The sequence below is a fragment of the Catharus ustulatus genome, chromosome 9, assembly GCF_009819885.2.
Source record: "Catharus ustulatus isolate bCatUst1 chromosome 9, bCatUst1.pri.v2, whole genome shotgun sequence".
NCBI lineage: Eukaryota > Metazoa > Chordata > Aves > Passeriformes > Turdidae > Catharus > Catharus ustulatus.
This window is the reverse complement of record NC_046229.1, coordinates 10,895,125-10,922,026: the sequence shown is the minus strand read 5'-3', so window position 1 is coordinate 10,922,026 and position 26,902 is coordinate 10,895,125. Positions and strand designations below refer to the sequence as shown.

The window sequence follows — 26,902 nt, the reverse complement described above, 5'->3', positions numbered from 1 at the left end:
TTGCTCGTAGCTCTTATCATTTTAACTTTTCTTAGATTGTTTAAAAACATGCCAAGAAAATTAGATAGAGAAAAAATGGAACAAATGTTTGTCATGGGAAAGGGTGCCAAAGCACTTTCCCACTGCCAAGGCCAGGCACATGTTCCTGGGTGGATGTGGGCCCAGTTCAAATGGCTGTCATTCCAGCACATGAGTGAGGGCTGTGCTGCTGTGCTAACAGGCATTTATAGCCCCCTTGACCCTGTCACCCCCCATAAATCCATACCTATTTCTGCTCTCATTTCACTTTATTTGTTCCCTGGCAGGTCAGATATGAGATGCAGTGTTCATATCATGAGGCTAGTGAGAAACAGGGCTGGGGTAATGGGTAACATCAAAATTACTTTATTAGCAGAGCAGAGAAGAGAGCTCCTGTGGTGAAACCACCTGCCCAGGAAAATAATCTCAAGTCTGTCACAGATTCATTGTGCAGATTCAGACATATCAGGAACTCTCCTTTTGCCGGTTTTCCTATCTATGAAATAAGAGAAAATTGTTTTAATATAATAATTAAAGATTAAATAGTTACCAAGTGCTTTAATATTATTTGCCAGAGATTTTAAATGTGATTCTAGTAGTAATTCATTAGTCTTTCTTCACAGACCTTTTTAAACTTCTTTCTCATTTTTCTCTAGGCAGAAGAGATGCATCAAAGAGCAGGAAGCCATTAGCCATCATGTTTTTCTTGCAGGAATGGGATAGTGCCCAAAAAGTTGCTCAAAGTTGCATCCTGTACAGCTTCATTAAAAGCATGGCAGAAGCAGAGCTGGAGCTGGAGTTCCCAGGGAGCCAGCTTGTTTCTGGCTCACCTAACAGTGTGGCTCAGGATGATGCCTCTGTTTCCTTGGACAGCTGGAGGTGCTGTGTGGTGCTGAGATGGAAAGAATGGGCAAGTTCTCTTCAGAAAATTTGTTTAAAGAATAAACTTGTGTACAGAGATATCCACATCCAAGCATTCTGCAGGTTTAAAAAACAACCTGGCTATCGAAAGATGGAACTGAATGGAAAGTCATGTAACCCGTCTCTCAGGAACCTAGAATTAGTGGTTTTTCTCACATTTGGATGAGTGTGCTGCATCTGCCTGCCTGTAAGAGGACAGTCCATGCTTTTCTGCAGAGACAGTATGCAGTTCAGACCTCTACCACTGCAGTGAGATGGGAGGTAATGGCTCCCAGGACATGGCATGCTGGCAGAGGAAGATGGGCTCCAAGGCAAGTGACATTTCTGGCCTTGTTCCCCTTGTTCTTTCAGCCATGGATACCTTACTGAATTTCTGGAGATCGGAGGTGTCTTGATTCCTCTGGAAATATTGGGGCTGAACCACCTGAAAGAAGAGGACAAAAGAGAGTGTGTAAAGCTGCTGTTGCTCACTGGAGACATTGGCAGGGAGTATAAGGAGCTCATTTGTGAAAGCTGTGCTACACAGCCTGTCCATTTGTGCTTTGTCCTGATTCAAGTGAGGATGTTCTCCCTGACCTCTGGACTCTGGGGCTGCTTGCTGCGCTGAGCCATTCCCTTCCCTCCACCTGCTGATGGCAGATCCAGCAGTGCTGCTCTGGCTAGAAGGAGTTCAGAGTCTCAGCTATTGTTGAGAGGTTGCATTTCATCCCCTCTCGTTTCTTAACAAGCTCACTTTTTTCACAGTCATTTTGGTGCGATATTGCTGCCTTGCTGGTTGCAATTCCTCCTGTTAAAACCACAAAACAGTTTCCATCCTTACCTACAGCATTCGCCTACTGCAAACTTTCCCAGAGTTCCTCTCTGGGATGGGAGAATTTAGTAGCTTGTATCTTTTAAAAGCATTACAACTTCTTTTTTTTTTTTTCCTCCTGGGTAGTGCAAGCCAAACCCTGTTAGTTCTGTAGTTCAGAGGACATTCTTAGAGGCCGTGGAGTGATACATGCTGTCACAGCTTCCTCTAAGAGAGACAAAGCAGCAGGCTCAGTAGTGGGTCTGAAGCAACTCTGTTGGTATGCCAGTGTCAGACTCCATTTCTGTAAATACCTGCGGAAACGCCTTCCTTGGCCACTTACTCCAGCTGAGAATTTTGCTAACTGGTTTCCTAGCTGTGGCTCCTGACAAGCAGAGAAATTCAAGTGGGATGCAGTATTGGGTTCTCTGAGAGTGACAGTGAAACAGCTGAGACGGCTGATCCAGGCTCATCCAGGCACACAAGTTGGCATCTCTTTCTCTGCACCAGGGTACAAGCCCTGACCAAGTTTTTAAACACCTCCAACTCAGCAGAAGGTCAAAAAGACACAGGTTCTGCTGGACTCTTTGGGCCACAGCAATGCCAAGTACTAGAGCCCAGATTCCCAAGGCCTTGAAGCCGTGCTGTTGTGTACTCCCCCCACGCCCAGCACAGAGCTCTGCAGACACCTGGGGTCATGCAGGTGAGGAGCGGGCCTTGCTGGGAACAACAGGTGGTGTCACCACCTGTGTCCATCCCTACTCAGGCAGGAGCTGTGCCTGTCTCCTTGGCACTGTGGGTGCACTGAGTAGCCCTACTGCCTGAAAGAGAACGGTCTGGAGAACTGTGTGAAGACTGTCCCTGCCACTCTGCCCTTTTCCACGAAGATAGGATGAGAGATGTGCTTATGGAGTCCATGCTGGGTGTGCTGTGCTCAGTACACCTGGAGGTCCAGTACAAAGGTAGGAACTGTCTACCACCCTGGGCAGTGTGGAGCTAGCCTGGGCAAGTGTGCGGGGGGCGAACGGGAGGCACAGGAGGTCTCGATCGAGCGTCCCCGGGGCCCCGATCGCGCCTGCGCGCGGCCGATCCGGGGCCGGGCGGGGATGAGCGCAACATTAGCAATCAGGGTAATTTGCATACCCAGGGTGCACCGCGCGGGACACCGCAGGCACCGCCAGGTTCGGGCCGCCATTCGTCGGAACCGCCGGTCCGGTGCACGGCCGAGCTCTGTCCGGTCCGGGGGAACGGGACGGAACAGCGGAGCGTGCAACTGGGGCACCCCCAGTCGCTGTATCCTCAGTGGGGACAGCCTTGGATCGGTAGCTGCCGAGCCCCACCGTACGGTATACTCTGGTTTCTCTTCAGATCGTATAAATCTTTCGCCTTTTACTAAAGATTTCCGTGGAGAGGAACAGGCACGAGTGTCGAGAAATTTTTTGAGGCTCCATTTCGGTGGAGCTATCCCTTACAATGGTTAAAAATAAATCAAAGTAGTATTGCTTTGAGGGAATACTGCGGCTGAGTTATCGAATTGCCCTGCATGTGGGCTATTGTAATTCCTGGCAACACTGACCCCCTCCGCGCTGCCGCTCCCCCCGCGGGGCCGCCTCGCTGCGGCGCTCAGGCAACTCCTCCTCCGGGCCCGGGCGGTGCAGCGGAGCAGCTGAGTGCCGGCGATTCGGACCCCGGGAGAAAGGAGAGCCGGTGACCTGCCTGGCAGTCCCGGGCACTCCAGTCCCGCCCAGGGGGATAGGGGTGGTGTTAGCGCCCGCCCGGAGCTCAGAACCATGCATGGGGCCCCTACCGCAGCCCCCTCGCTGCCGAGCTCCGGTCCGTGGCGGCGGTGTAATGGTGGCCTTTCTCGGAGCCGACTTTTTGCCTCTGCGCGGTGCTGCCCGTAGAGACGATGCGACCGCGGGGTACTTGCCCAGTTCTGCTCGCTTTGTGGCCGGCTGCCCCGCTGCGCTCCCCACGCCCCGGCAGGAGGGCAGGAAGCACCGGCCGTGGTGGGGGCGGGCCGCCTGCTCCGCCTGGTGTGATCAGCATACCCGGGATGCAGTGCGGGCAGCGCCGGCCCGGGCCCGCCGAGCGGGACCTTTCCGAGCCGCTGCGGCCCTGGGCTGGGCCCAGCCGGGCTGTGGTACCGGCGGGGGCTGGTGCCGAGCCTGGTGAGGCGCCGGAAGGAGTGGGAAGTAGGGAAAGGAATCGAGTGGGGGTCGCCATGTCCTATGGGGCAGCTGCGGGGAGTCGGGATACGTGCGGAAGGGTGTAGTGGTATACTCTGGTTTCTCTTCAGATCGTATAAATCTTTCGCCTTTTACTAAAGATTTCCGTGGAGAGGAACAAGTACGAGTTGTAAAGTAATTTTTGAGGCTCCATTTCGGTGGAGCTAATTATTTGTGGTCAAAGAAAGACTAAATGATGAATGTTTAATGGGTCCGTCCGTTTGTTGGCAGTGGATTGCGGCAACGAGGAGCAGTACCGATCCCTCCCGTTTCGGGCGGTGAGGATACTGGACCAGCTGCGGCACTGGTACCACCAGAAGCAGCTTTCCCCGCCCATTCGCGCCGCCGGCTCCTCCTACTCATTGCCGGTCTCCCGTTACCGGGCTGATTTGCATACCCAGAGTGCCCCGCGGCCCCTCCGGTGTCCGGCGCTGCGGCCGCTGCCCCGCCCGTGGGGGCTGCCCGGCGTGTGCGGCCCGCGGGGCCGGGCCGGGGGTGCAGGGCCGGACCGGCCGGGCGTGTGGGGTCGGGAGCGGCGGGAGGCGGGAGTCGCCCTCACCTTTTTGGGGTGGAGCAGACAGTGGGTTTGTCGGATGGGGAGGAAGGAGTCATACTCTGGTTTCTCTTCAGATCGTATAAGTCTTTCGCCTTTTACTAAAGATTTCCGTGGAGAGGAACAGGCACGAGTGTCGAGAAATTTTTTGAGGCTCCGTTTCGGTGGAGCTATGTTTTCTTGGTTAAAAAATAGGCGGAAAGTGCTGCTGTTGTATTAACAAGCCCGTATTTTCCAGTGGCTGTTACTTCTCAAATGTACGCGTTGTGGCTGGACTACCAGAGTTACGAGCGCTAGCCAGGGCCCTGCAGGGTGACACTCCAGAGCGACAAGCAGGGTCTTCTACTCAGGGTCCGCCATTTCCTGCAGGGCTCAGCCGTCACCTTACTGCTAGGGGAGGTGCAGGGGACTGTGCCCTGAGGCGAGGGCTGCAGCAGCAAGGGCTGCCCGGGTCCAGGCGGGGGTTGCCTGCAGCACTAATGTTACCCTGCAGGCCTCCAGACACGTGCTGAGAGCTGCTGGGTGAGGACGGTGAACAGTTCCAGCGCTGGGCGTCTCCTGTCCCGGCTCAGCAGTGTAGGCCAGAGCTGTGGCATGTACATAGATCATATGTAGCTGCAGTGTTTCCTGAAAAGCTACATCCATCCTTCTCTCATCCTAACTCCACCTCTTAACATCTCATAAGTATTTCAAAGTGTTATTATCTCCTTCCTAATGCTCCACACACACTTGGCTGAGATAGTATGTGAGAGGCAGCTGCCACAAAAGCCATTTGCTTAAAAAATAGAGGTTACAGGACCATGAAAAGAATCTTAGAGAAGTACCTTCATGTCTTTCAGTAGGAAAGGACTGGGACATGTTCCTCCCAGGAAAGATTCACCCATTCACCTCTGGCACTGCTGAGTATCCCAGCTCTGTCAAGTCTCCAGCCCTAAGCGGGTTGGAGATAGTGTGTTTGGGAATGAGGCAGTCACTGCCTGCAGGTAGAAGTGCTCAGACTGGCCCTGATACTGCCACTGGAGCTGGCTTGAAGTTGTATTTACAGAGAGATGTGAAATCTGCACTGGCCTTTTATATGGTCACCCATGATGGCTGGGCCTGGAAGCCATGTAGATCCTGCACAGGGCTGAAGGGCGCTGCATTGGTCATGGCCACTGTATTCTCCACACAGCTGGGAGCCACAGCCAGCCGTGGAACACTCTTGTAAAATGTCAGCCACCCAATGGAAAACCTATTGCCTCAGACTGACTGCACAATCTTTAATGAAATTCAGCTATTTGCACTGAGTGGTTCATTCAGTGTGAATTTCCTGCAGTGTCCACAAGATAGTGCTGTCAGAATACATATTCTGCAAAAGCAGATGACAGAAAATGCTTGGTGGGTAGGGAAGAAAACCTGAGGAGTTTTCCAGTAACATCCTCACAGCAGTCAGGGTGGTGATGTTTGAGTCCTGGGGTTTTTATGGTCACACAAGAAACTTGCCAGACTTGTATAATATACATGAGGAAGCTTCTGCTGATCATTGAACAGCTGGTGCTCAGCAAGCCCCAGTAGTAAATGATGGTTAATCTATGCACAACCAAATAGTTTATTTTGGGGCTCTTGTCTGTTGGTGCTACTAAGGCAGGACAGGAACACATGTTCCACTGGGATTTCACCAAGAGGCACAGACTCAGGTAATTCTGTGGTTCTTCCCCCTTCCAGGGGGAATCTGCAGATCAGGTCTCTAACTCCTAAGGCAGATATAGGGAAAAAAAGCAGTGTTAGGTCCACAGAGGGAAGGTAGTGGGCAATACTGTGGTTGTTGCACAGGAAAAGGCAGGATAATCCAAGAGTACTAACACCTGAAGTGGAACAGGATTGTCTTGCTTTTGTCGAGAATTAGTAGGGCAGAACAGCCCTTTTACTCGAGCTGTGCCAGCTTAGTATGATGCAGGTACAGCTCAGGTCCAAGTCAGCTTTCACAGTTCAGAAACCCTCAGAGTGCTCAGCCCCACTCTGCTCCCAGAACCTAAACTGTTGAGCACAAAGTGCCCATGCTGCAAAGGAGGATTGTGCCTGGGTTGAAGTATCCCTTTCTTTAAGTGCTTGGGCCTAATGTTTGCTCACATCCCTCAAAGATCCTTAATTCTTTTGCTATCTTTTCCATGCCAGCCCTGAAACAGCACACAATTGATCCAGTCCAGGCTGAATAACTGGCTTCCAATACAGCTGACATCTCCAGCCACATAGCAAGGATGCAGTCCACAGATGGCAGGTGCAGAGCTAGGGTGTTGTCACTTAAATTACACCCTTGACTTTCAGAGCGATCAGGTAGGTGTAAGAAAAGAAGGAGTAATGGTAGAAGGGTCACTTTGTGATCTGATGTTCACAGAGCTGCATCCTGTGTTGCTGAACCTAGAGCTCACACAACTATTTTGTGCTTTTGAAGACAAATGCTGAACTGAGCTCAATAAATAAGAGCAGGCATAAGCTCATGCCTTACAACTGTTCCTTCCCTAACCTGCTCTTTCCCAGAGGAAGAGTCTGCAGGACAATCTGGACCCAGGCTGCACACAAGGGCCAGTGGAAGCAGCTAGCTACACCTAAGCCAGCTTTCCCCATTAGGGGATCCCAGCAGCATCTCAAAATTAAGAGACAAAACATATTTTGAGTGATTTTTTATGTAAATATTACAAGTATAAAGACTCTGAAAAGAAACTTCATCCAAAAAATCAGCCTCCCTACCAACAAGCAAGCCTGCTGGTCTTTAAGAGGTGTTAAACTTTATCAAAATCAGCAAGAAATATTTTTTTTAGGACAGATAAGATAATGAGATCCAACAAAATTTATTTATTCAACTTCTTAAAATACTGGTTTTTACAATCACATAGTCATTTTCTTTCTAGAAAAGCAAAACTTGCAACAGTTTTGCAATGTTTCAAGCACACCTGGAAAAGGTTAGGTGTTATATATGTGGATTTAGTTCTCTTAAGGGAGACCACTGTCACTAGCAAAGGGCCAAATGCCAGATACCTCAGGCAGAGACTGCAGACTCTCAGGCACCCCCCCTACCCAAGCCTTGCAGTGGATGCATTTTACCACTTGGCTGAGTACCCAGATACAGGCCCATGAAGAAAAAGGCTGCTGTGTTCACTGCCCTTAGACATGTGACCTGCAGAAACCCTACCACATTTAAAACAGGATACAAACCACTGACAAACACGCAAGACAAGACAAGTGCATGCAAGATTGCTTGTGAACCAGGTTTTGCTGTAATAACTAAGGCCTCCACCGCCTTATCTGCTTGCTAGCTTGTTCCTCCAGTTGCATGGCAGTCCCCAGGGCATCCAGTGTTTCTGTAAAGAAAGGTAAGAGCAACAGGGTGACTGATCTGGAAGCTGAACTCTCTAGCCCAGCTGTCACTCTCAGCAGACCTCAGAGCTATGCAGGACTGGCTGCTCAAGCTCCCACAGGTATGCTGGTGTTATTTCCAGGTCTTTGGAAAAGCATTAGTGACAGTGCTAGTCAGATCCAGGCTCTAACATACCTTTGACACTGAGGAAATTTCTTGAGCTGTCCTCTATGAAGTACTTAGCTCTGCTCACAAAGGTCTCAAGATCATAATCTGGTTTCTCTGTGATTCCCAAGAGGTAGTCAAGTTCAGTAGTCATTCTCTGTATTTACAAGGATAACAGTGATGAGAAATGGACTTTGGGAAATTCAATTAGTTTCTTCAAATCTGGCTGTCTAATCAACATAGCTGAGCTTCTACAGAGCAGGAGCAATTCATGCTTATTAGGGAAGTGGCAAAAGCACTGGAATGCCCCAGTTTAACCAGTTGAGCCAGAAAATATGGGAAAAAGTCAGCAGTGAGCAAAAAGTAACACCACTGGTACAGCATCTTGCATTGCTGCTTCCCCAGCAGCACTTGGCTCCAACAAAGCAAGCTGCTATCAACATAGAGAAGGTGGCCTGGGCTGGGTTTGCTGCTTCCCCATACCTGTCTCAGTTCTCTGAGCTGTTCTACAACTTTCTCCTCCCGTTCACTAATCTGAGTCATAACCTCACGATAGCGGAACATGTTGGGAGAGAATTCTTCCTCTTCATCCTTGGAGAACTGCAAGAAACAGCCCAGGTAAGAACAGCAAGTTGTTCCCAGGTTTGAGTTCTCTTTAGCCCACTGCACACACATACATTGAATTGAGGATCTGAGCATTCTGTAATGGTCTCATCCTCATCAGTCTCCATCTGACTCTGAGTTTCACTACCTCCATCATGAGGGCTGAGCTCTTTCACTCTGCAACAAGAAGATTTGTCACTTAAATTCATCTTGCATCAGTTTCTTGGCTACAGCATCACAAAGCAGCTACTGCAATCAGTGTTCAGCAAGAAACAATCAGTTCAGTTTAAAAGTTGCAGTTACCATCCCCAAAACAGGCTTATGTGAGTAGAAACCCCTGAATACTGTGGGAAGGAAAGCCAGGAGATGTTTGCGTTATGGAAACTTTCCTGTCTGGGCATCTAGGAGCCACTCTGGCAGTTACACTCACATCAGTTGAGCTAGGATTGAAATCTCTTCACAGCAGGTGGTACACCCTGTACATAGTCCTTTAGGTGTGTGTGCATGTGTGTGACTATGCTATAACAAATAGATTATTAAGGTTGTCTTAGATTAAGTGTGTTAAGTATTTTTTATTTTAAGTAAATTAGGCCTGGAAGTGAGCTACTGTTATGTTTCTAGTCAATTCAATAAAATCTTATATTAAATTACTTAATTTAGGCTATGGCTTAAGTGCAGTTAAGATCTTTAGGCCTAAACCATTGGTCACGTTCAGGGGTATGTTTGACAAGGGGGTCACATGAACCTTGTGACTCAAGGGGAGGCTTGCCCTTAGCCCTTTCTTTTTCTACCCTTACCTATTTTTCCATTCCCCAGGCTTCCAGGTAGATAATTTTAAGATTTAGTTTTAGATTAATTTTAGTCAATTTCCTTCTAAGTATGCTTTAACCACCTAGTAAAAGTAGTAGATTGAACCTTGTCAACAAAGTTTGTCTTTCATTTAATCTTAAGCCTGCTTTTGCTGCCACCTCTGCCAGTGTACTAAAACACTCATTCATGACACACCTTCTTGGCACAACCTTACAGATGGGTCACAAAGTACTACAAAAAGTAAAAGGCATGGAGTAACCATTCAGGACAAGATAAACACCCTATAAGAACCAGGGCAGTCTGAAGTCTAGCATGAGAGAAGATTCCTTTGAGGAAAGGAGCCATTACTCATGGTTTTACATCATCTGTTATGTCTCACACAGAGCACCCAGGTTAGTTTCATATGACAGCTCTAAAATACTTTGCTCTTAACAACCATGCTCCAGGTTGCCAATACAAACAATACAAGAGAACTTGGGTTCCAAAGGTGAGAGTAAAAGCAGCTAAAACACCTTTTACAATAAGATTAGAATCCACAGGTCAGAAAAGCCATTACCTGTCAGCATATCTCAGTGTGTTTAAGGTGTACTCGCACGAACCCATGCCTGGAGAAATCATTGCTATCTGCAAACACAAAAGAAACCTTAGTGCCTCCTATCTGACTTTTGCTTATTGATCTCACCATGCAGCTGGGACATTTGAGGACAAAGGGCTGGAATTGAGATGGCCAAGTCCATTTTTCTTTATGGATTCTGTGTGAATATAGCATTCCTGTATCCAACTTTCCACTCTTTGTGTGCACCTGCTGTGCTTCACCATCCACAGAAACCAAAGCCCTTTGAGAGCACACCAAGCTCTCTTGCAGATTCACTGTATTAAAAAGACTTCTACAGCCCCACTTCTACTGGAACTGGGCATAACTCACCAATTTATCATCTCACTCACCATGGGCAAGTTTCCATGAGGAAAACGCTTGGTTTATTTGGAGGGGTTTTTTTGTTTGTTTTTTTTTTTTAACAAGATCTAAAGCTTTCTGACTTAAAAACCTCCTTAGCTCCAGAGGAACATAAAGCTATTTGGTCAAATTATGGAACCTAAGCCTTGTGTTTGACATGTGCATACTCACCATGCAGGTCCTTGAGTTGGCTCCTATGAAAGAGTCTCTTAGCACCTGTGTCAGCTTGCTCTCCCGAAAAGGAGTATGAGACTTGTTCTGCCCTAAAGCTCGGATGCACTCCTAGGAAAAGATAAGTCTTGTGAATGCAGTATTGGCATCTTTCTTCAAACAGCTCTGCAAGCTATCAGCCACCAACTGCTGGTAAACCCAACAGGCTGAAGAATGATCACATATATTGCTCTAAGTTCTTCATAATCTTGAAAGTATCTCCAGGCAGCTGACTGTCACAGGACAGTAGGTATAGCCATCATAAGTCACAAACCCCACCCTCCAACAAAAAAAAAGTCAACTTCAATGAAGCTTGAAATAGCTATACTAGTGTGTGGCCTGACAAGACCAAGACTGCACTGTTTCCTGGAAACATTCTAAATGGAAGCATACTCTGTTTTTAGGTTGCTCACATCCTAAACTAGTACTTTTTTGGTTGTTTTTATCCTTGTACTGGAAAGAAACAGAACAGATAACCCCAGAGTTGAACAGAATCCACATGTGGATTATCACTGCTCCAGGATCTGTAGCTCACCTTCAAAGCCAGCAAGCTCTTATTGATTTCAGCACCTTCCATCCGTGTCTGCCGATCAGCACTAGATGTGTCTGCACCCCTTTCATTTCCTGCCAGATCCACCAAGGAAAATTTGCCAATCATTTGTCCTCTTCGGCGCAGTATGATTTGGAAGCAGGCGTGTGACCGGGAAGAGCTGGCATTTGCATAAGTCTGCCCAGATGTCCTACAGCAGAGATGCAAACAAACTTTAGAAACATGTCAAGACAGACAACAGGTAATCACAACACTAGAGAAGACCTGTAGCCATTCAATTAACCTTCTAGGGTCTATCCCACACATTAATACTTTAAGTTTGTGTGAATTATGGAATTGCGTCTGATGTAAGAGCACAAAATTACTTGTGAAAAATACAAACCTGCACCCTAATTATAGAAATTTAAGACTATTTAAGCTGCCCAACTCAACTCGACCAGCCTACGTTGGAATGCCTTTTTGAGTGCTAAAGCCTCACATGCACTTGAGCTGTTAAGTCACACCTTCAGCACACCCCATGTCATTTTCTTAATGCATCTGCCATTATACAGTAAGCTCAGCCAAGCTCCCCACTAAACAGCATTAGCTGTGCTAGCACATTACAATCATGGTAAATCCCTTTCTCCAGCCAAGCTGCTTGGCACTTCACCTCTGCTGTGCAGCTGCACCTGCCCTATCACTGCAAGGCACAGAGTGACATCTTTTAATTTAAATCTCCCTGTGACCTTCACTATCATTTATTCCATGAGAATGCTGGCAAGGTTCACTGTTCCACCCACATCCCTACTACTGGGAAAATAGGAGAGAGTAGCATGAAATATAAAAACAGCTCACAACTAAATTGCCAGCCACAAAGGATGCACAGAATGCTGAATAAGCTTTTAGGATGTGCATATTTGCCCACACAGTGCAGTACAGAAGCCAAGGAGCTCTCATTTGCCTATGAACATTTCCACAGCAGTTGCATTTTCACTGAAGCAGATAACACTTGGCAATACAGATTTTAGCTCCCAGTTACAGATACCAGTACGATGGCAGAGCTGTCCCTATCACAGCCTTTCCTGCCAGGATGATGCACTAAGTCTACAGCTGTCCCTTGGCACCTGCTTTCAAGGATTTTTTAGACAAGATTTTGGAACAACATGCAGTATTTTCGTTGCCATTGGAATAGCTTATCTGGCCTGCAATTAAGCCAAACCATTTTAGCAACTATGGTTCATACCAGGTGCTGTTCCTTGATCTTAAAAGCCCACAGGGAGCTACTTGTATTCCTGTAAACTAGCTGCTCCTTCCAGAAAGCACCAAGATAGCCATCTCCTCATGTGAATGGTTTCTCTTGTTGGAGTTCTATGAGGACATATGAACAAGGAGCTCTGATGTTTTCTATGGAAGGCAGGCTGAACCCATCCCTTCTAGTCCTTTGCTGTTTAACCACTTTCTGGTATTCATGCAGAAGTGCTGCTCAGTGCCTTTACTCAGAATAGTTTTAACTTGTGTTAAAAACTTCTGCTCAGCTTTTGCTTAAATCTCAAAGCACCAGCTACAGGCATCATGTAAGCTTTTCTAAACATGGAGATGCAACAGGACATGACTCCTCTTACAGGTTTTAAGTCAAACCTGCAGCCACTGCCAGTCATGATCATTTTGATGACATCCTCAGCACAGCCAACTGGTTTTTCTTGGAGACCAACAACCTGGACCTGTTGCTTGCCATCCTCCAGGACTCGAAGCTTGGCCTTCTTATTCAAGAGGTCAAACACCTATATTTAGGCAAAAACATTGAAGCAAACCTGAATAAGGACTCCTTGTAAGAATTTTCCCTGTCTTTATACAAAGCTATATAGCAACAGCATCTTTAACATAGACTTCAAATTCTATTCCAAATACAGCAATAAAAACAGAATACATAGAACTATAGAAAGTATTAAGTTTGAATATTTCATAAGTAGCTGAGTCAACCAAAGAAATCAGGTCAAGATTTAAAAATTTTTTTAAAAGTCTTACTTTTCCATTGTATATTTCAAAGAAAGTCACATAGACATCCAGATTCTGATTCCTGTACCTGGGCTGGTTTAGGAGGAGGAAGACATCTCGTGCTAGTGAGGAAAGACAGAAGTTTAGTTAACTGGTTGCTACTTGATCTACTTTCAAACACTGCACAGCTATAAGGCAGTGTCTAGCACTGAGTGACAGACATCCAGACAAATGCTAACAATCAGTGCTGTGCTACCATCTGGAGAACAGATTCAGCAGCATCTTTACCCAGGGATTGAAATCAAGGAAATACAGGAGTTTCAACTGCTAATGCCACCCACAGACAACAATCCTTACTGCTCTGAGGGAACACTGGGATCCTCTATTGTTTTGGACAGGCCTGGAAAAATCATGTGTGTTTCAAGTGCATCTTGCAGAAAGTTTAGAAAACATGCATCCCTGAACATCTGCATTTCTGAGGTTTGGAGATAATATACCAGATCAGTTGACCCTGTGGCTGGATCCAGTGGAGCTTCTCACAATTAAGCTCCAGACTTTGAAGCTGAGCTGAAAAGCAAAGACTCCTTCAAGGCCAGTCATAGCTATTTTTCAGAGATCAGACAACAGTTTTTCCTGGTTCAGCTGTCTTGCTGCTGACTAGGTTCACACTGTGTCTTTCTTTAAGGTTTCATGGTACTTTCCAGGCATTATATCAAGGAGGGGCTTCTAAGCATCTGTTTTCTGAAATAATTTTGAACATGCTGGATTTTTTTTTGCATTTAAAGCTTATAGGAAGAAACACAACACATACATCGTTTTACACAGCAATTTTTGTATCACAAATGGGTAGACTTGTGTTGTACTCAGATGTCTGAAAAAAGCAAAGCAGAAGAATCAAAATTAAATGGTCCTGCCCAGCAAATGCCTAATTAGAGAATGTATCATTTCTTTACCAGAAACAAGTATCTTCTGGGGAGTTCAGTATGGATGTAGACACTTACAGGCTGGAGGAAAATATTTTGTGAAATGAATGAAAAAAATAATAATAGCTAGTGTTTGCCTGAGGTATGATTATTGAAAACAAATACTTCCTGTATCTTCTACTGGACATGTTTAAAATACCATACAAAACCAGATCTTACCTAGTTAAGAAAAACAAGCATTAATTTGGTTTGTCTCTATAGAAGAATTGACTTACAGGCAAAAGCATATATGCCCTTTGAGGCATTCTGGGCTCTCCCAGAGAAATCTCCACCCATAGTCTGTGAAGAGAAAAGGTCAAATGTCAGGTATGGCACCAACAAGTCAGCCTATCTGATCTTGGTTCCAAAACAGACTAGGAAGTTTCCATAGATAAACCCCAGTGGCAGCAAGACTACTGGAACATAGTGCAGTTTCCTTATCAGTTCAGAAAGAAGATCCAGCCTACACAAAGCAGTGCACCTGTAAGGCTCTGGGGTGCCAAGTCAAAGCAGTTGTTTCTCCAAGGAAACTGATTTGACAGTGCAACCAAACAGGCTCTAGTCATAAGAGACAAAGCTTCTAGGTTGAATAATGTTTTTGCAGCTACTTGCAAAAGCTAATAAGTCATAAAAATACAAATTTAGAGCAGACAATACCTTTAACTCCTTTGGCCAAAGGAGTTTGGCCATCTTTAATCACAACAAAATTTATTTTATCACAACTGTTATTTAAACAGCTCAATCCTATGACACATTCCCAATCTACCAGAGTTTAATGTGCAGCACTCTAGTCTCAAGGTATAGCTGTTGCCCCGGCACTAGTTCTGCCCTAGGACTGGGAGGGAAAGTAACTTCACCTATGATTTTAGTGCGTCACAGCTGTATTCCTGTAATGATGCTCAGGTGAGCAGGTTTCTCCGCCCTTTCCAGTACAACAAATGCAGCTTGTGTTCAAACTTCTATAAAGCTCCAGCTTTTTGTCTGGATTACTGGAAAAGATCTACAGCTGACTACACAGCACTAAAGATAAGAGGTCCTAGCCTGAAACTTGCCTCTAACACTGAATGACAGCAATGACTGAGTACTCAAAGCAGTGTGTTACCCCAGTCCAATGCAGATGACACAAGAGGACAACAGCACATTTGACTCCACTATCATGCTGTGATGATTCTTCCCCATAGTTCCCAGAAAGAGAAAGTTAAAGACAACACAGGCTGTTGAAAATTTAGAGCAAGATTTCTCTTTTGAGACAAAAGAATTTTCACAACTCTTGAAGCTGCAATTGTTAGACTGGAAGGAGTGGTTAGAAAGCAAACATGCTAACTCACCCACTTCACAAATAATACCAGATCACTCCAACATTTATGTGCATCAAGAGGCTTATTCCTATATAATTGCCGAATTCTTTGGAATGCCTCCAAGCTCAAAGCACAGGATAGACAGTAGCCTTTGTCACAGATGCAGGTTAATAGCCCCACTTTACAGACAAGAGTTAAACAGCAACAGGCATTTGAAGCAAGGAATAGCCTTGACTAAAACTGATATATCAGGACATCCTAAATCTTTGAAAAGGCAGCTTTTCTTTTTTTCTAAAGAGAAAAAATATTTTTCTATTTCTAATTATTTTTTCTAAAACTATTTTTTCTAAATCTTTTGAAAAGCCAGTACAACTTTCCTCACAACCTCAAAGTAAACCCACTAGTAAATAAAGCTACAGAAAAAGAGTTAACATCTTACAAAGTATTAGCTTAAGGACAATAAAACCAAGATCCTACACAATCCTACTCATGTTCAAACATCAGGGAACTGTGAATTGCTTTGTCAAAGCTAGAAAATTTGAGACCTTGGAGAAAAACTTACATGCGTCTTGCCGCTGCCAGTCTGGCCATATGCAAAGCATGTCGCTCTCCCACCCTCAAAGATGGTCTCTACAAGAGGTCTAGCAGTGAATCTGAATATTCAAAAGATAAAATAGTTAAAGCAAATATTTCATACACTGCTCCATCATCATCAGTTTCAACAAGAAACTTTAAAAAAAAGCAAATCCTTAGGCAATCAGCAAGATTATGCCAAAAATAAGCCTTAGATTTTTCAGTTCTTCGGTTTCCTCCAAAAAAGATTCTACTACTTATTTCAAGTAACAGTTTCTTTAAGCTTAAATGTCATCTAACCATAGCTCCCTGTTTCTATCTGAAAGAAATTTCCAGTGAGCAGTAAGCATTACCTGTATACCATTTCATTCGAAGAAGTTTCATCAAATGAAAAGTCAAATCTAAATGTTTGGGTGTCAAGGTATTTTGTTAGATCCACTTTCTGCTTTGGCTCATGCACCATCAGGACACACTTGTTCAGAACAGTAACCACATCAAATTCCTTTTTTAGAAGTTCTGTTGACAGAAAAGACCCTTGGTTTTAGCGAAAATGAACAAAGTCAAACTGCTCAAGACAGCTGTTCAAGCTGCTCAAGACCCACCTTGCTTATTGAGAGGGCGCTTTCTCACACAGACACAAATCCTGTGCTCTTCTATCTGAAAGAAAAGAAAATAAGTAATTATTTCCCAATTACAGTCACTCTTCATTACAGAATGATCTGATGGTCCCTCACATCCATTTTTCTATATCCTGATCAGAGCTGCTTCTGAGCCAACCCACTCATGCAGGAACATCAGTCTTAAAGTGCATTCAGTGCAAAAACAACACTACAAATAATTTACCTTTGTGCAGCATTCTCCAACATACAAGGTGGAAATGCTTTCCAGCAAAATTTGTTATATCAATACTGAAGCTATAGTACAATAATTAATCAGGAAAATTAATATTCCTATTTACCCCAGAGGATCTTGGTGACTTGGAGTTCTTTACTGATGCAGCAAGTTGAGCTATTTGTGCAACACAGCTACATATCAGATGAGTTGGGAAGTTCATATGCCATTGGGTGAGACAGAAGGCAAAGGTAACAAGCTTTTCTCCTGTCACAATGATATGTGCACAGGGTTTTTTCATGGCTGAAGGTACTGACCAAGCCAGGGTTCTCTAGTTTTTAACCTCCACTTTTGCTCCTCCACTTTTTGACCTATTTGAGATCACCTAACATATTACTTATATTAACATGTTCTGTAACAAGTGAGATCATTTTAAATTATACCTATTCCTACAACAATGGCTGTGCCACTTACAAACTGATGGTCACACATCATTGTATGATAATTGTTGAACCAAAGGCTCTCCATTAGTGACACAAGCAAAGTAAAACAAGACAGCTTAACCCTAAACAGGGAAGGCAAGTGACCTCACAGATACCAACTTCCTCAAGCTCACAATATGCTCAGAGGATTTCCAAGAGGCAGTGATGCACCGATTGAAGCCAACACTTTCAGTACAAAATTGAGAAGTCTGTCTACAGACTACAGTTAGTAGCCTCAGTATTTACTTACTGGATCACTTATAGATATTGGCTGACATTTTAAAGTTGCTCTGAATTCATGGATCATACGTGCAAACTCCCAGTTCGGACAGGTGGTGTCAAACTCCTGCATGGAAAAACCGTGGATGTGAATGTAATTGATCTGTTACAGCAAAAAAAAAAAAAGGCCCCAGAGCCTATTAAACAAGCAGCTGTATGCAATTCAAACCATTTTGCAAGATTCACAACTTTCTGAAACCAGAATCAATCCATCCTTATGTACAGCTTTCTAAGAACAAAGCCTGTCCAAAATACATTTTTGTTTCAATTATTGTAGTACAGGGTCCTATAGAATTCCCCCTTACAGGTGTATTGTAGAGTACTCTACCTGCGCTCGTTTTATCCTGCTTTCACTCATCTGAGCTCTCTTTTCTTCTCTTTTGTTTTTCATTTTCTCCATCTCTTTCACAATGTTAGATCTTCTTCGAACTAGATGAAATAAAAACAATTTCTTGGGTTAAAATTTCATACTAGGTCTTAAGCACAAGACAAATATTTCAACTTTTCCAGTTTGCTGATAGACTAGCTCATACAGGAAAATCATTTTCAGAAGGATGGCCATTAATTTTGTAGCACTTCCTTCCCAAACCAGATCACAGAAGCTACCTCAGAAGTCACACTACCACTCTGAAACAAAGGCAGCATTTCTGAGGTAATACCACTATGACAGAATTACACATCTGTAATAAAAAATGATCAAGATATTCTGTCTTGCTGCCAAAGTCACCTTTTCAAAGCTTTAGTCTCTGAGTACACAAAGCAGCAATCATAGTGATTCACTGCTGAGTGATGAGTCAGTCTTTATCCACTGCTCCCTGGTACCTGGGCTCTCTGAAGAGCTCGTTCTAGCAGCAGGCAGATGAATCTCTGTATTTCCATTTACACTTGACAGTGAGGCTTCTGGAACACACCCCAGCCCGCCACCCCTGGTTCGGCCAGCTGCTGAAAGAAGCCAGACCAAAACCAATGATTAGATCGCAAAGATCAAGAATAATTCTGTAATTTGTAAAGCCTCATAGATCACAGGCATTTCTCAACTCCTGGAGCAGGAGAGAAAACTATCTAAAACCTATGGTAAACTATTGAGTCCTTTGCCAATCATCAACTTTTATGCAATGTTGCAAATCAAAGCCAAACCAAGTAGACAAGAATTTAGTATCAAGCCTCTTATTTCAGTATTTTTGTAGAACTTAACATGCAAGGCTATTCATAGGGTAGCCTAGTAAAAGAAATAACTACAATTTTGTAATTCGAGGAGGCTCAAGTTCTTGCTTTACTCAACCAGTATAGGTAAAAACTACTACTAGTATAGTTACAGGAGGTGTTGTCAGCAGAGCTAAGGCTCTTCTTGTCCCACCCTAGCCCCATGAATATCATTTTATGCCATTAAGGAGATACCACATCCACCCAACTTGCCCAACCACAGCTCTCTGGCTAAGAAAACACATTATGCACAACATGTTTTCCAAAGTCCTTTGGAAAACACTGCAGGTCAGAGCTCTGCATATTTGCATAGTGGTAGACCTCTAGGTCTCATTTTTTCTATGAAAAAGTTCAGGTGGCTCTCCCACTTGGATTTGCAGTTTGAATAATTAAATGCACACAAAGTGAAACTTGTTTCACATTAAGAATTCACTGGGATGTTTCTACACTTACCAAGATTTGATGAGTATCTTCTGGTTTGCAAAGAAGTGCAGGGATCTACTGCCATCTCATCTTCCGGGAGGCTGCACTGGGATTCTGTGATAGCAGACATCCTGGAACGGCCACGTGCAGCTTTGGAAACAGGAATCCAGGGACACTCAGACACTTGAAATTAATTGCTCACAAAGCAAAGAGCAGTGGAGAACAACGTGTGGTTTATAAGGATCTTTTCCATTAGCAAAGTGCAGGACAAAGCAATGCAAGCAGTGAAGAGCGATCAACAAACCCACCACTACAGAAAAGCAAACAGTTCATTCCAGATTTGCAATTCCACTGAATTTCTTTCAGATGCCACTAAGGATTCACATAAGGATATGATAGTTCCAGCACCTTAAAGTTTAATACCTAGAAAGGAGGAAATTTCAAGAACTAGAACACTAAATCCTCTGAAGCTTCACACTCACAGGGCTGTACGAATTAACTGTGATGGTGACAAGGGTACAGCAGCCTGGCAGCTGGCCAGCACTGTGCCCACCCACCATGAGGGCACCCACACACAGACCATGTGGTGCACAGTAGGCTGGGAGCTCCATGGCACTACGTTCAGCTAAAAGACCCTGTATAACCCCAACAGCAAATCTATGAGAAAGGTCCCTTTATAGGCAGTCTCCATTTTCACATGCCAAAGTATTTCTTTCACTGAGATAAAGTCCTTTACAAAGCTTCCTAGGGGAAGGACTGGAATGTTTACCTCAATAGATCTGTTTAAAAAAGGCAAATCTGATATGAAAAAGAAACTGTGATATGCAAGCTAGAAGTCCCTTCACCTTTCATGGCTAGCAATTATTAGAATTTATCCAGAATGAACCACTATTATTTCAAATGACACCAGATCTGTTGGAGACCAAGGTTTCATTTCAATTCTGAATCAGATTCCTTAGAACCATACCCAAAATTCATTGCTCCTGTTAACTCTTTACCTTGAATCTTCTGCTCATGTGCAGAGACATTAGATGTGACTGCTGCAATTTTAGAAACAAAAAGCATCAGTTTCGTTATACTCAGAAAGGGCATTTTATTCCATTTTCTCTTGTCCCATATGCCCAGACCTGATCTCATCTCATACTCAGCAGCACTGTTTCTATAAATGCTAGCACTTCTGAACAAGCAGATTAACTGGAGAATTCACTCCATCTAAATGGGTTTGATTTAAGTGATTCTTGTATATGAGGATATTCAGCATCCTCAAAAATTTTTATTGATTCATGGGACTGAGGCAATATCTATTTCTTAATAATCTAGTTCTTAATTCTGAAAGCACTGCTTCTGCTTCTTTCCTGAATAAGATAGAGACAGACACCTGCTGAGCTTCTTTAATTTGTTTAGTCTAAGAACAAGTCTGAAGCCAATGTTAGCTTTTTGATTGGTGCAGAGTTTGCAACAGATAGATGTTCTGACACTCCTGGGCTTCAGCCAGTTATAACAATAGAAATTACTTGATGAATACTGAAAACACTGCTGCTCTTAAGCTCTGAGCAGGTCTTCAGGGACAAGACTGTGCCAGTAGGACTGGAAACAGATATTTGAGATGCAATTAGAGTCTATACTTCAGGAGAGCTGTAACCTCTACAAGGACATCTTTCCATCAACCAGTGACTGGATTAACACATCTTGTGTTTTCCAGCTGGCTATCCAGCTCTATCAATGGACTTATATATATAGACAGTCATGACTTTACCACATCATTTTGATTGTCAGTTCACAAAATTTATGGAGTTCTCTGAATTTGAGAAAAATCAGGATACTCTAGTACAGAACAAATTCTTACACACTAGGATTCCTGGACAACTCCTGCCTCTCTGATGCCAGGGAGTTTGTACTGTTATCTTCTGGGCCTAGCTTCCCTGTCTTGCACTGCATGCAAGAGAAGAGGCTAGATAAGCCCAGATGTTTTGTTTACAGTTCAACTGAATGGAGAAGCATAAGTTTTGCCTAACTATGCACTTTAAGAGAATCATTAAATTAGTAACCATTCAACCTCAGCATCATACAGTGTATTACAAATAGAACTGTAATGCTGCCATTTGCAATTCTAAAAGCCTAAAGAGACAGCTAATAAAGCTAAGAGGAGGTAGAAAAATGGGCCTTTTCTAACTCCTGACACCTCAAGAAGAACAATTTCTTAGCAATCCCACACTGACATCTCTATCTACTCTTCTAGCTTTGCTCACCACATTGCACTGACGTGCAATCAGGGAGCTGGGCACACCAGCTGGCACTTTGGCTGCCTGCTCTGAAAAGCCTGCAAGCATAAAGCTCTACTTATTGTCTAGGGAGACTGCTTAATGAGGGGACATATTTGTCACCATTATTTCTTTCATGTCCTTTCCACTCTCATTCTGACACTTCTAATCTTAATAACTGCCACTTCTGTTGTTTGGAGCATTTGCAAAGTTCCATACAGAACTTTAAAACTCACTGCAACAGCAACTGCCTAGTGACAGTTAAAGCAGGGAATAACTATAACAATACTGCAGAAGAGAAGAACACCTCAACAAACCCCAGCTCATAGGGGCAGGACAGCAACCTATTAGAAGCGTTCCTGCCCTAAGGAGCCCAAAACATTAGTATGAGACAGTATGCTCTTTGTTAGTACTGCCTGAATAAGCAGACTTAGGATGCACTAGAGTACAATATTATGGCTACAGTGAAAGACCAGCACAGTTCCACAAGGGCATAGCAGAGAAAAAAACAAAAACATTTTCTCACCTTCCCGTGGAGCAGGAATTTTTGAAAGGGTTGCTCTACGCTTCTGTTTCTGAAAAACAAGGAATACCATAAGCAGTAGGAGTAAGCAGCAAACATCCAGCACTGCTCTTCAGGGCAACATCAATACAACAAGAATTTCTGACCAAAGCCTAACTATGAGACAGAAAAGACAAGTTAGAGGTCTCAAACTTTGAGATTGAGAGTATTACATACAACAAGACCTATACATTAGTATCTTAGAAGAAACTAAACTATTTTAAAGCACTTACCTGTGAAGTTACATTGTCTTGCAAAGGAACATTCTCTTTCACATCGGCAGGAGGTTCTAATAATTCACGATTTACTGCAATCACATCATTAATATCAACCTGCAAGAGCAAAGGCAGGATTTTACACAGTAAAATACTGCTGCTACCACTTAAGGTTTGTTTTTTTCCAATCTGGACTTTCAGTGAAGGCAAACAAACTTGACCCGCTGCCTGCCAAATATTATGTTAAAATTGCTCAGAACAGTAGTTCCTATTCCATTTGAACAATCTGGTACATCTAAATACACCAGACAAAATGTGCTAGTTAAGCCATTTACCCTCATCTGCCAAACACCACACAGCTCTGCAGGTGCCATAGAGCACTTCTGAAGAAAAGGGCAAAGCCCATTTGGCAACCCCTGCTCTAATCTCCCACTACTAATCTTAGTAAATCTCAGCAGCTCTGTGACTTCTGTACTAGGAGAGCATTAAGTGTTTACCGAAATAAACGTCAAAGAGCTGCTTAGACTCTAGGAAATAAAGGATTCAGCATTTAATCCATAACTTAATTCACCTACATCTTCACTTGCTACCGTAAACAATTTCACCTGGGGCCAGCTATTGCTTCTTGACTGACCCTGATGTAAAATCATAATCCTGCCTTCACCTCATCATGGGGCACCTGGCAAAGGCAGGGATAGGGCAGGCTTGAGCACATATATAACAACTCAGTCTCTGTTCTGTTTTTCAAAACTATCCCCACTAAAGAGATTGAAAACACCTATACACACAAATTCCAGCAGCTTGCAATTCACTTAACAGGGCAACATAAGCTCCACCAGGAAGTACTTGAGTTCTCAATTAACTTTGGAATTATTAAATAAGAGGTCATGAAAACAGAAGAAAGCAAGAAGGTCAATCTCCCTAAAATGTGGAAATACCACTTTCTAGCATAAAAAGAGTAATCTGTGAAGTTTAATTCATATGAAACTGGTTAGCAGCTAATTGGAAAGTGAATTAACTCACAGGTATGTGGACAATGTAAGTGCACATAAGCACATGCACAGTATATATACATAAGCACATAAAAACTACTGGATTTCGAATATCTTCCTAAAGATCCAGCATCTTAACACATATATGCAATTTAGCCAACAATTATATCTGAATCTGTGCATTTTTAACATTTGAAGGCAGCAGGCACATGCACAGAGTAAGAGTTGGTTTCAAACAACCAGTCAATGGCAACTTTTAAGATTTTCCATGAAATCCAGTTTGCACATTTCCAGAGACACTAGAAGGACAAGTACATTTGCTGAGCACCAGACTTTTTTAAGTGCCAGGATTTCAGCTGCATCACCTTCAAATGCCCCTCTCTCCTATCCCATCTTAGACTGTATTTATTTCATATTGGTGCAGAGATTCAGGAAACCAAACCCAGCCCTATTAAGACAACACCTTATTACTAAAAGACTTTAAGGAAACCCTAAAGGCCCTAACATAGGATATGAAAAGCCAACCAACAGTCCACAGAGCTGGAAAACTGGAATCTTGGAACCAATCAACAGTGCGAGAAGCCCAACATCTCCTTGATCCAGGGTGCAGCTTTGGCACGGCAGTTCTCACACCTTACCTCGGCACACCTAGAGCCCTGCTTTCATTACGTATAACACAAGGAGAGCACGGAGCGAGCTGCAGCAGCCCAGGACGAGCGCTGTCGGCCCAGCGGGGCAGGGCAGGGCCGCTCCAGACGAGTCTCGGGCTGCCCAGGGCTCATCCCGCCGGGGCCCGGGGCGTTGGGGCTCCCAGGGCAGGAAGAGGCCGCGAGCAGCCACCACTCACCTCCTTGCCTTTGGTGGCGCCGCTCTCAACCCACTCCACGCTCACACTGGAGAGCTCCACGTCCACCACCTTCACGGTTGCCGGGTGGATTGCGCCTGGAAAAAGCTGGCATTGAGGCCAAACCAGGCCGCCCCACGCCACCAGGATTCCCGAGGGCGGCGGCAACCTGGGCCCTGTAGACTCCCCGTACCCCAGTCCTTACCGTTGCTCCGCTGGATGTTAATAACGGCGCCGGGATAGACGATGCGGTAGATGCGGGGATCCATGGCGCGGGCACGGGAACAGGAGCCACGTCCCGCCCCAGCAGCGAAACACCCGCCCGGCAACCGCCGCCGGTTTAAACCCCGCGCGCCGGCGTGCCGCGGGGGCTGCCGGGAGTCGCCGCGGGACTACATCTCCCGGCAGGCCGTGGGAGGGCCCGTTGGGAGATGTAGTCCTGGGGGTGGGTAGGGTTGCTGCTCCTGGGGAAGGGAGGGCGGGGCGATCGGCCCTGCCGCGCCGCGCGAGTGTGGCTTGGGGCGGGGGGAGGCACCTCTCCCGGGAATAGCCGCGGGAAGCTCCAGCCGCTGTCCGGTAGGACAAGCTCAGAGCGGGTGGGATATCGAGGCGTGGCTGCAGCCCCGCTATAACCAGGCTTAGGCGGTAACTGGCAGTATGTAGCAGGGAATAAGTACTCTCATGAACCTAAGAACAGCTACTTTGTGCTAAGAGAGTTTTTTCTATCTTTGAACTGGATAAGGGATAGCTCCACCGAAGTGGAGCCTCAAAAAATTTCTCGACACTCGTGCCTGTTCCTCTCCACGGAAATCTTTAGTAAAAGGCGAAAGATTTATACGATCTGAAGAGAAACCAGAGTATACCGTGAATCGCCTCCCGACATACTCCCATGTCTGCTTCACTCTGGACACATCAGGGCGACGATCTCTCCCCTCCCGCTCCCGGCCCCGCATCCTCGGCCCGGCCCCGGGGGGTGCACACGCCGGACAGCCCCCACGGCCCGGGCAGGACAGCGGCCGCAGCGCCGGACAGCAGCGGGAGCGGAGCCGGCGGGACCGCGGGGCACTCTGGGTATGCAAATCAGGCCGGTAACGGGGCGGGGCGGACTCGGCCTCCGCGGGGCTTAACCCCGGCTGCGCACCGCGGAGCCCCTCGCTCACCGCCCCCACCCCGCGGGAGGGGTAGAAGTGAGAAACTCGTGGGTTGAGACTAAGAAGTTTAATGATTAAAGCAAAATAGTATTAAATTAAAAATTGTAAGAAAAATAAAGTAGAATCACAGAATAGTCTGGGTTGGAAGGGACCTTAAAGATGATCTCGGTTCCACCCCTGTGCCATGAGTGGGCACACTTCCTCCTAGACCACATCGCTCAAAGCCCTCTCCAACCTGGCCTTGAGCGCTTCCCAGGGATAGGGCAGGCAGAACTTCCCTAGGCAACCTGTTCTAGTGCCTCACCACCCTAAAAGTAAAGAATTTCTTTCTAATATTCAATCTAAATCTCTCCTCTTTTAATTTTAATACGTTCTCTCTTGCCGTATCTGCTACATGCCTTTATAAGAAGTAATTCTATTTTTTTTCATAGGCCCCTATTAAGTATTAGAAGGCCTCAAAAGGATCCCCCAAAGCCTTTCTTTTTCCAGGCTCAACAACCCCAGCTGTCTCAGACTGTCTGCACAGGAGAGAGGCTCCAGCCCCTGTGATCATCTTCATAGCCTCCTCTGGATTTGCTCCAACGTATCCATGTCTTTCCTGTATTGAGGACCAGAGAGCTGGATTCAGCAGTAAAAGAGCAGAATTGCCTCCCCTGACCTGCTGCCCAGGAGGATGCATTTGGCTTTCTGGGCTGCGATTGCTCACTCTTGGTTCGTGTCCAGTTTTTCGCCCATAAGAACCCCCACTTCCTTTTCAGGAGGGCTGCTCTCAGTGAGTTTTCCTGTCTGTGTTCTCCGGTTCTTCCCGTGTCTGGGATTGTCCAGACCCAGAGGCAGCACGGGGCACTTGGACTTGTTGAATTTCATGAGGTTCCTGTGGGCCCAAGTGTTCCGGGTCCCCCTAGATGGCACCCTGTCCTTCAGGTGTGTCCCCACATCACTCACCTTGCAAACTGGCTGCGGGTGCACTCGCTCTCACTGTCTGTGTCATTGATAAAGATATTAAAAACCCAGCCAGTCCCTAGACACAGCCCTGAAGAGAGCGTTTGTCACCTGTCTCCACTTGGATGTAACGTCAGTACACACAGCGCCCTGCCCGCACCCACCCCGCCAATCCCTAATATCCGCCAGTGAAATCTAGACACAAATAACTGTGCAGGACCCAATTAACACTTTTAACTATGTTACACTCGTCTTAGTCGATTATACTTACAATAACAGATTTTCACTGCACGCACTTGTTAGTAAGCGCCTGAAACGATCTTTCGTACGTTTGTCTATCTTTGAACCGAACGAGGGATAGCTCCACCGAAGTGGAGCCTCAAAAAATTTCTCGACACTCGTGCCTGTTCCTCTCCACGGAAATCTTTAGTAAAAGGCGAAAGATTTATACGATCTGAAGAGAAACCAGAGTATGCCGAAGCCTTCGCGCACGCAGATAGTGTCCCTCAGCTGTCCCTCCCTAGGACATGGCGACTCCCTAGAGGGGTGCCTGGCTCTCCCGCCGGCCCGGGCTGCTCCCGCGGCAGAGCCTTGGATCCAGCCCGCGCCCGGACGCGGCAGCTCCGGAGAGCTGCGGCGGAAACGGAGCCGGGGCTGCTCCGCCGATGCCCGGTGCACCCTGGGTACGAGAATAAATCTGAATATTAATGTAGGGTATGCTAATGAACCCGGCGCTGCACACCGGGCATGCAAATGATTCAGAATACTAATGA

At 45.4% G+C, this 26,902-nt stretch overlaps 1 protein-coding gene, 1 long non-coding RNA gene and 5 other non-coding genes across 7 annotated transcripts; 3 read left to right on the top strand and 4 right to left on the bottom strand.

The window, feature by feature from the left end:
* Positions 1-361: 361 nt before the first annotated feature.
* On the bottom strand, positions 362-3,750 carry LOC116999991. The gene is made up of 2 exons (XR_004418683.1): positions 3,537-3,750; positions 362-1,363 (listed from the first exon to the last, which is right to left on the bottom strand). It is a non-coding gene; the product is annotated as an uncharacterized LOC116999991 (long non-coding RNA).
* On the top strand, positions 3,078-3,192 carry LOC117000513. The gene has a single exon (XR_004418801.1). It is a non-coding gene; the product is annotated as a U5 spliceosomal RNA (small nuclear RNA).
* Positions 3,751-4,008: 258 nt separating the features above from the next.
* On the top strand, positions 4,009-4,122 carry LOC117000502. The gene has a single exon (XR_004418790.1). It is a non-coding gene; the product is annotated as a U5 spliceosomal RNA (small nuclear RNA).
* Positions 4,123-4,567: 445 nt separating this feature from the next.
* Positions 4,568-4,682, top strand: LOC117000522. The gene has a single exon (XR_004418810.1). It is a non-coding gene; the product is annotated as a U5 spliceosomal RNA (small nuclear RNA).
* Positions 4,683-7,319: 2,637 nt separating this feature from the next.
* Positions 7,320-24,344, bottom strand: KIF2C (kinesin family member 2C). The gene is made up of 22 exons (XM_033067198.1): positions 24,242-24,344; positions 24,040-24,134; positions 22,219-22,317; positions 21,950-21,998; positions 20,161-20,202; positions 19,193-19,312; positions 18,359-18,478; positions 17,865-17,965; positions 17,508-17,603; positions 16,547-16,601; positions 16,298-16,460; positions 15,934-16,024; positions 14,310-14,373; positions 13,142-13,233; positions 12,755-12,897; positions 11,123-11,327; positions 10,549-10,659; positions 9,979-10,046; positions 8,687-8,789; positions 8,493-8,609; positions 8,040-8,166; positions 7,320-7,848 (listed from the first exon to the last, which is right to left on the bottom strand). The coding sequence occupies exons 1-22, from the start codon at positions 24,303-24,305 to the stop codon at positions 7,772-7,774; spliced, it is 2,202 nt and encodes a 733-aa protein (XP_032923089.1). The 5' UTR covers positions 24,306-24,344; the 3' UTR covers positions 7,320-7,771.
* Positions 24,345-24,782: 438 nt separating this feature from the next.
* Positions 24,783-24,897, bottom strand: LOC117000521. Its single transcript, XR_004418809.1, has one exon. It is a non-coding gene; the product is annotated as a U5 spliceosomal RNA (small nuclear RNA).
* A 1,591-nt stretch (positions 24,898-26,488) lies between these two features.
* LOC117000520 lies at positions 26,489-26,603 on the bottom strand. Its single transcript, XR_004418808.1, has one exon. It is a non-coding gene; the product is annotated as a U5 spliceosomal RNA (small nuclear RNA).
* Positions 26,604-26,902: the final 299 nt, after the last annotated feature.

What these genes read in the sequence shown, in the direction of transcription:
- KIF2C (XM_033067198.1), bottom strand. Translation starts at nt 24,305, where the DNA reads ATGGATCCCCGCATCTACCGCATCGTCTATCCCGGCGCCGTTATTAAC. An exon ending in TAACATCCAGCGGAGCAACG is followed by an intron (nt 24,135 to 24,241) that starts GTAAGGACTGGG and finishes AGCTTTTTCCAG; the next exon opens with GCGCAATCCACCCGGCAACC. An exon ending in ACATGAGCAGAAGATTCAAG is followed by an intron (nt 19,313 to 20,160) that starts GTAAAGAGTTAA and finishes CTGTTTCCAAAG; the next exon opens with CTGCACGTGGCCGTTCCAGG.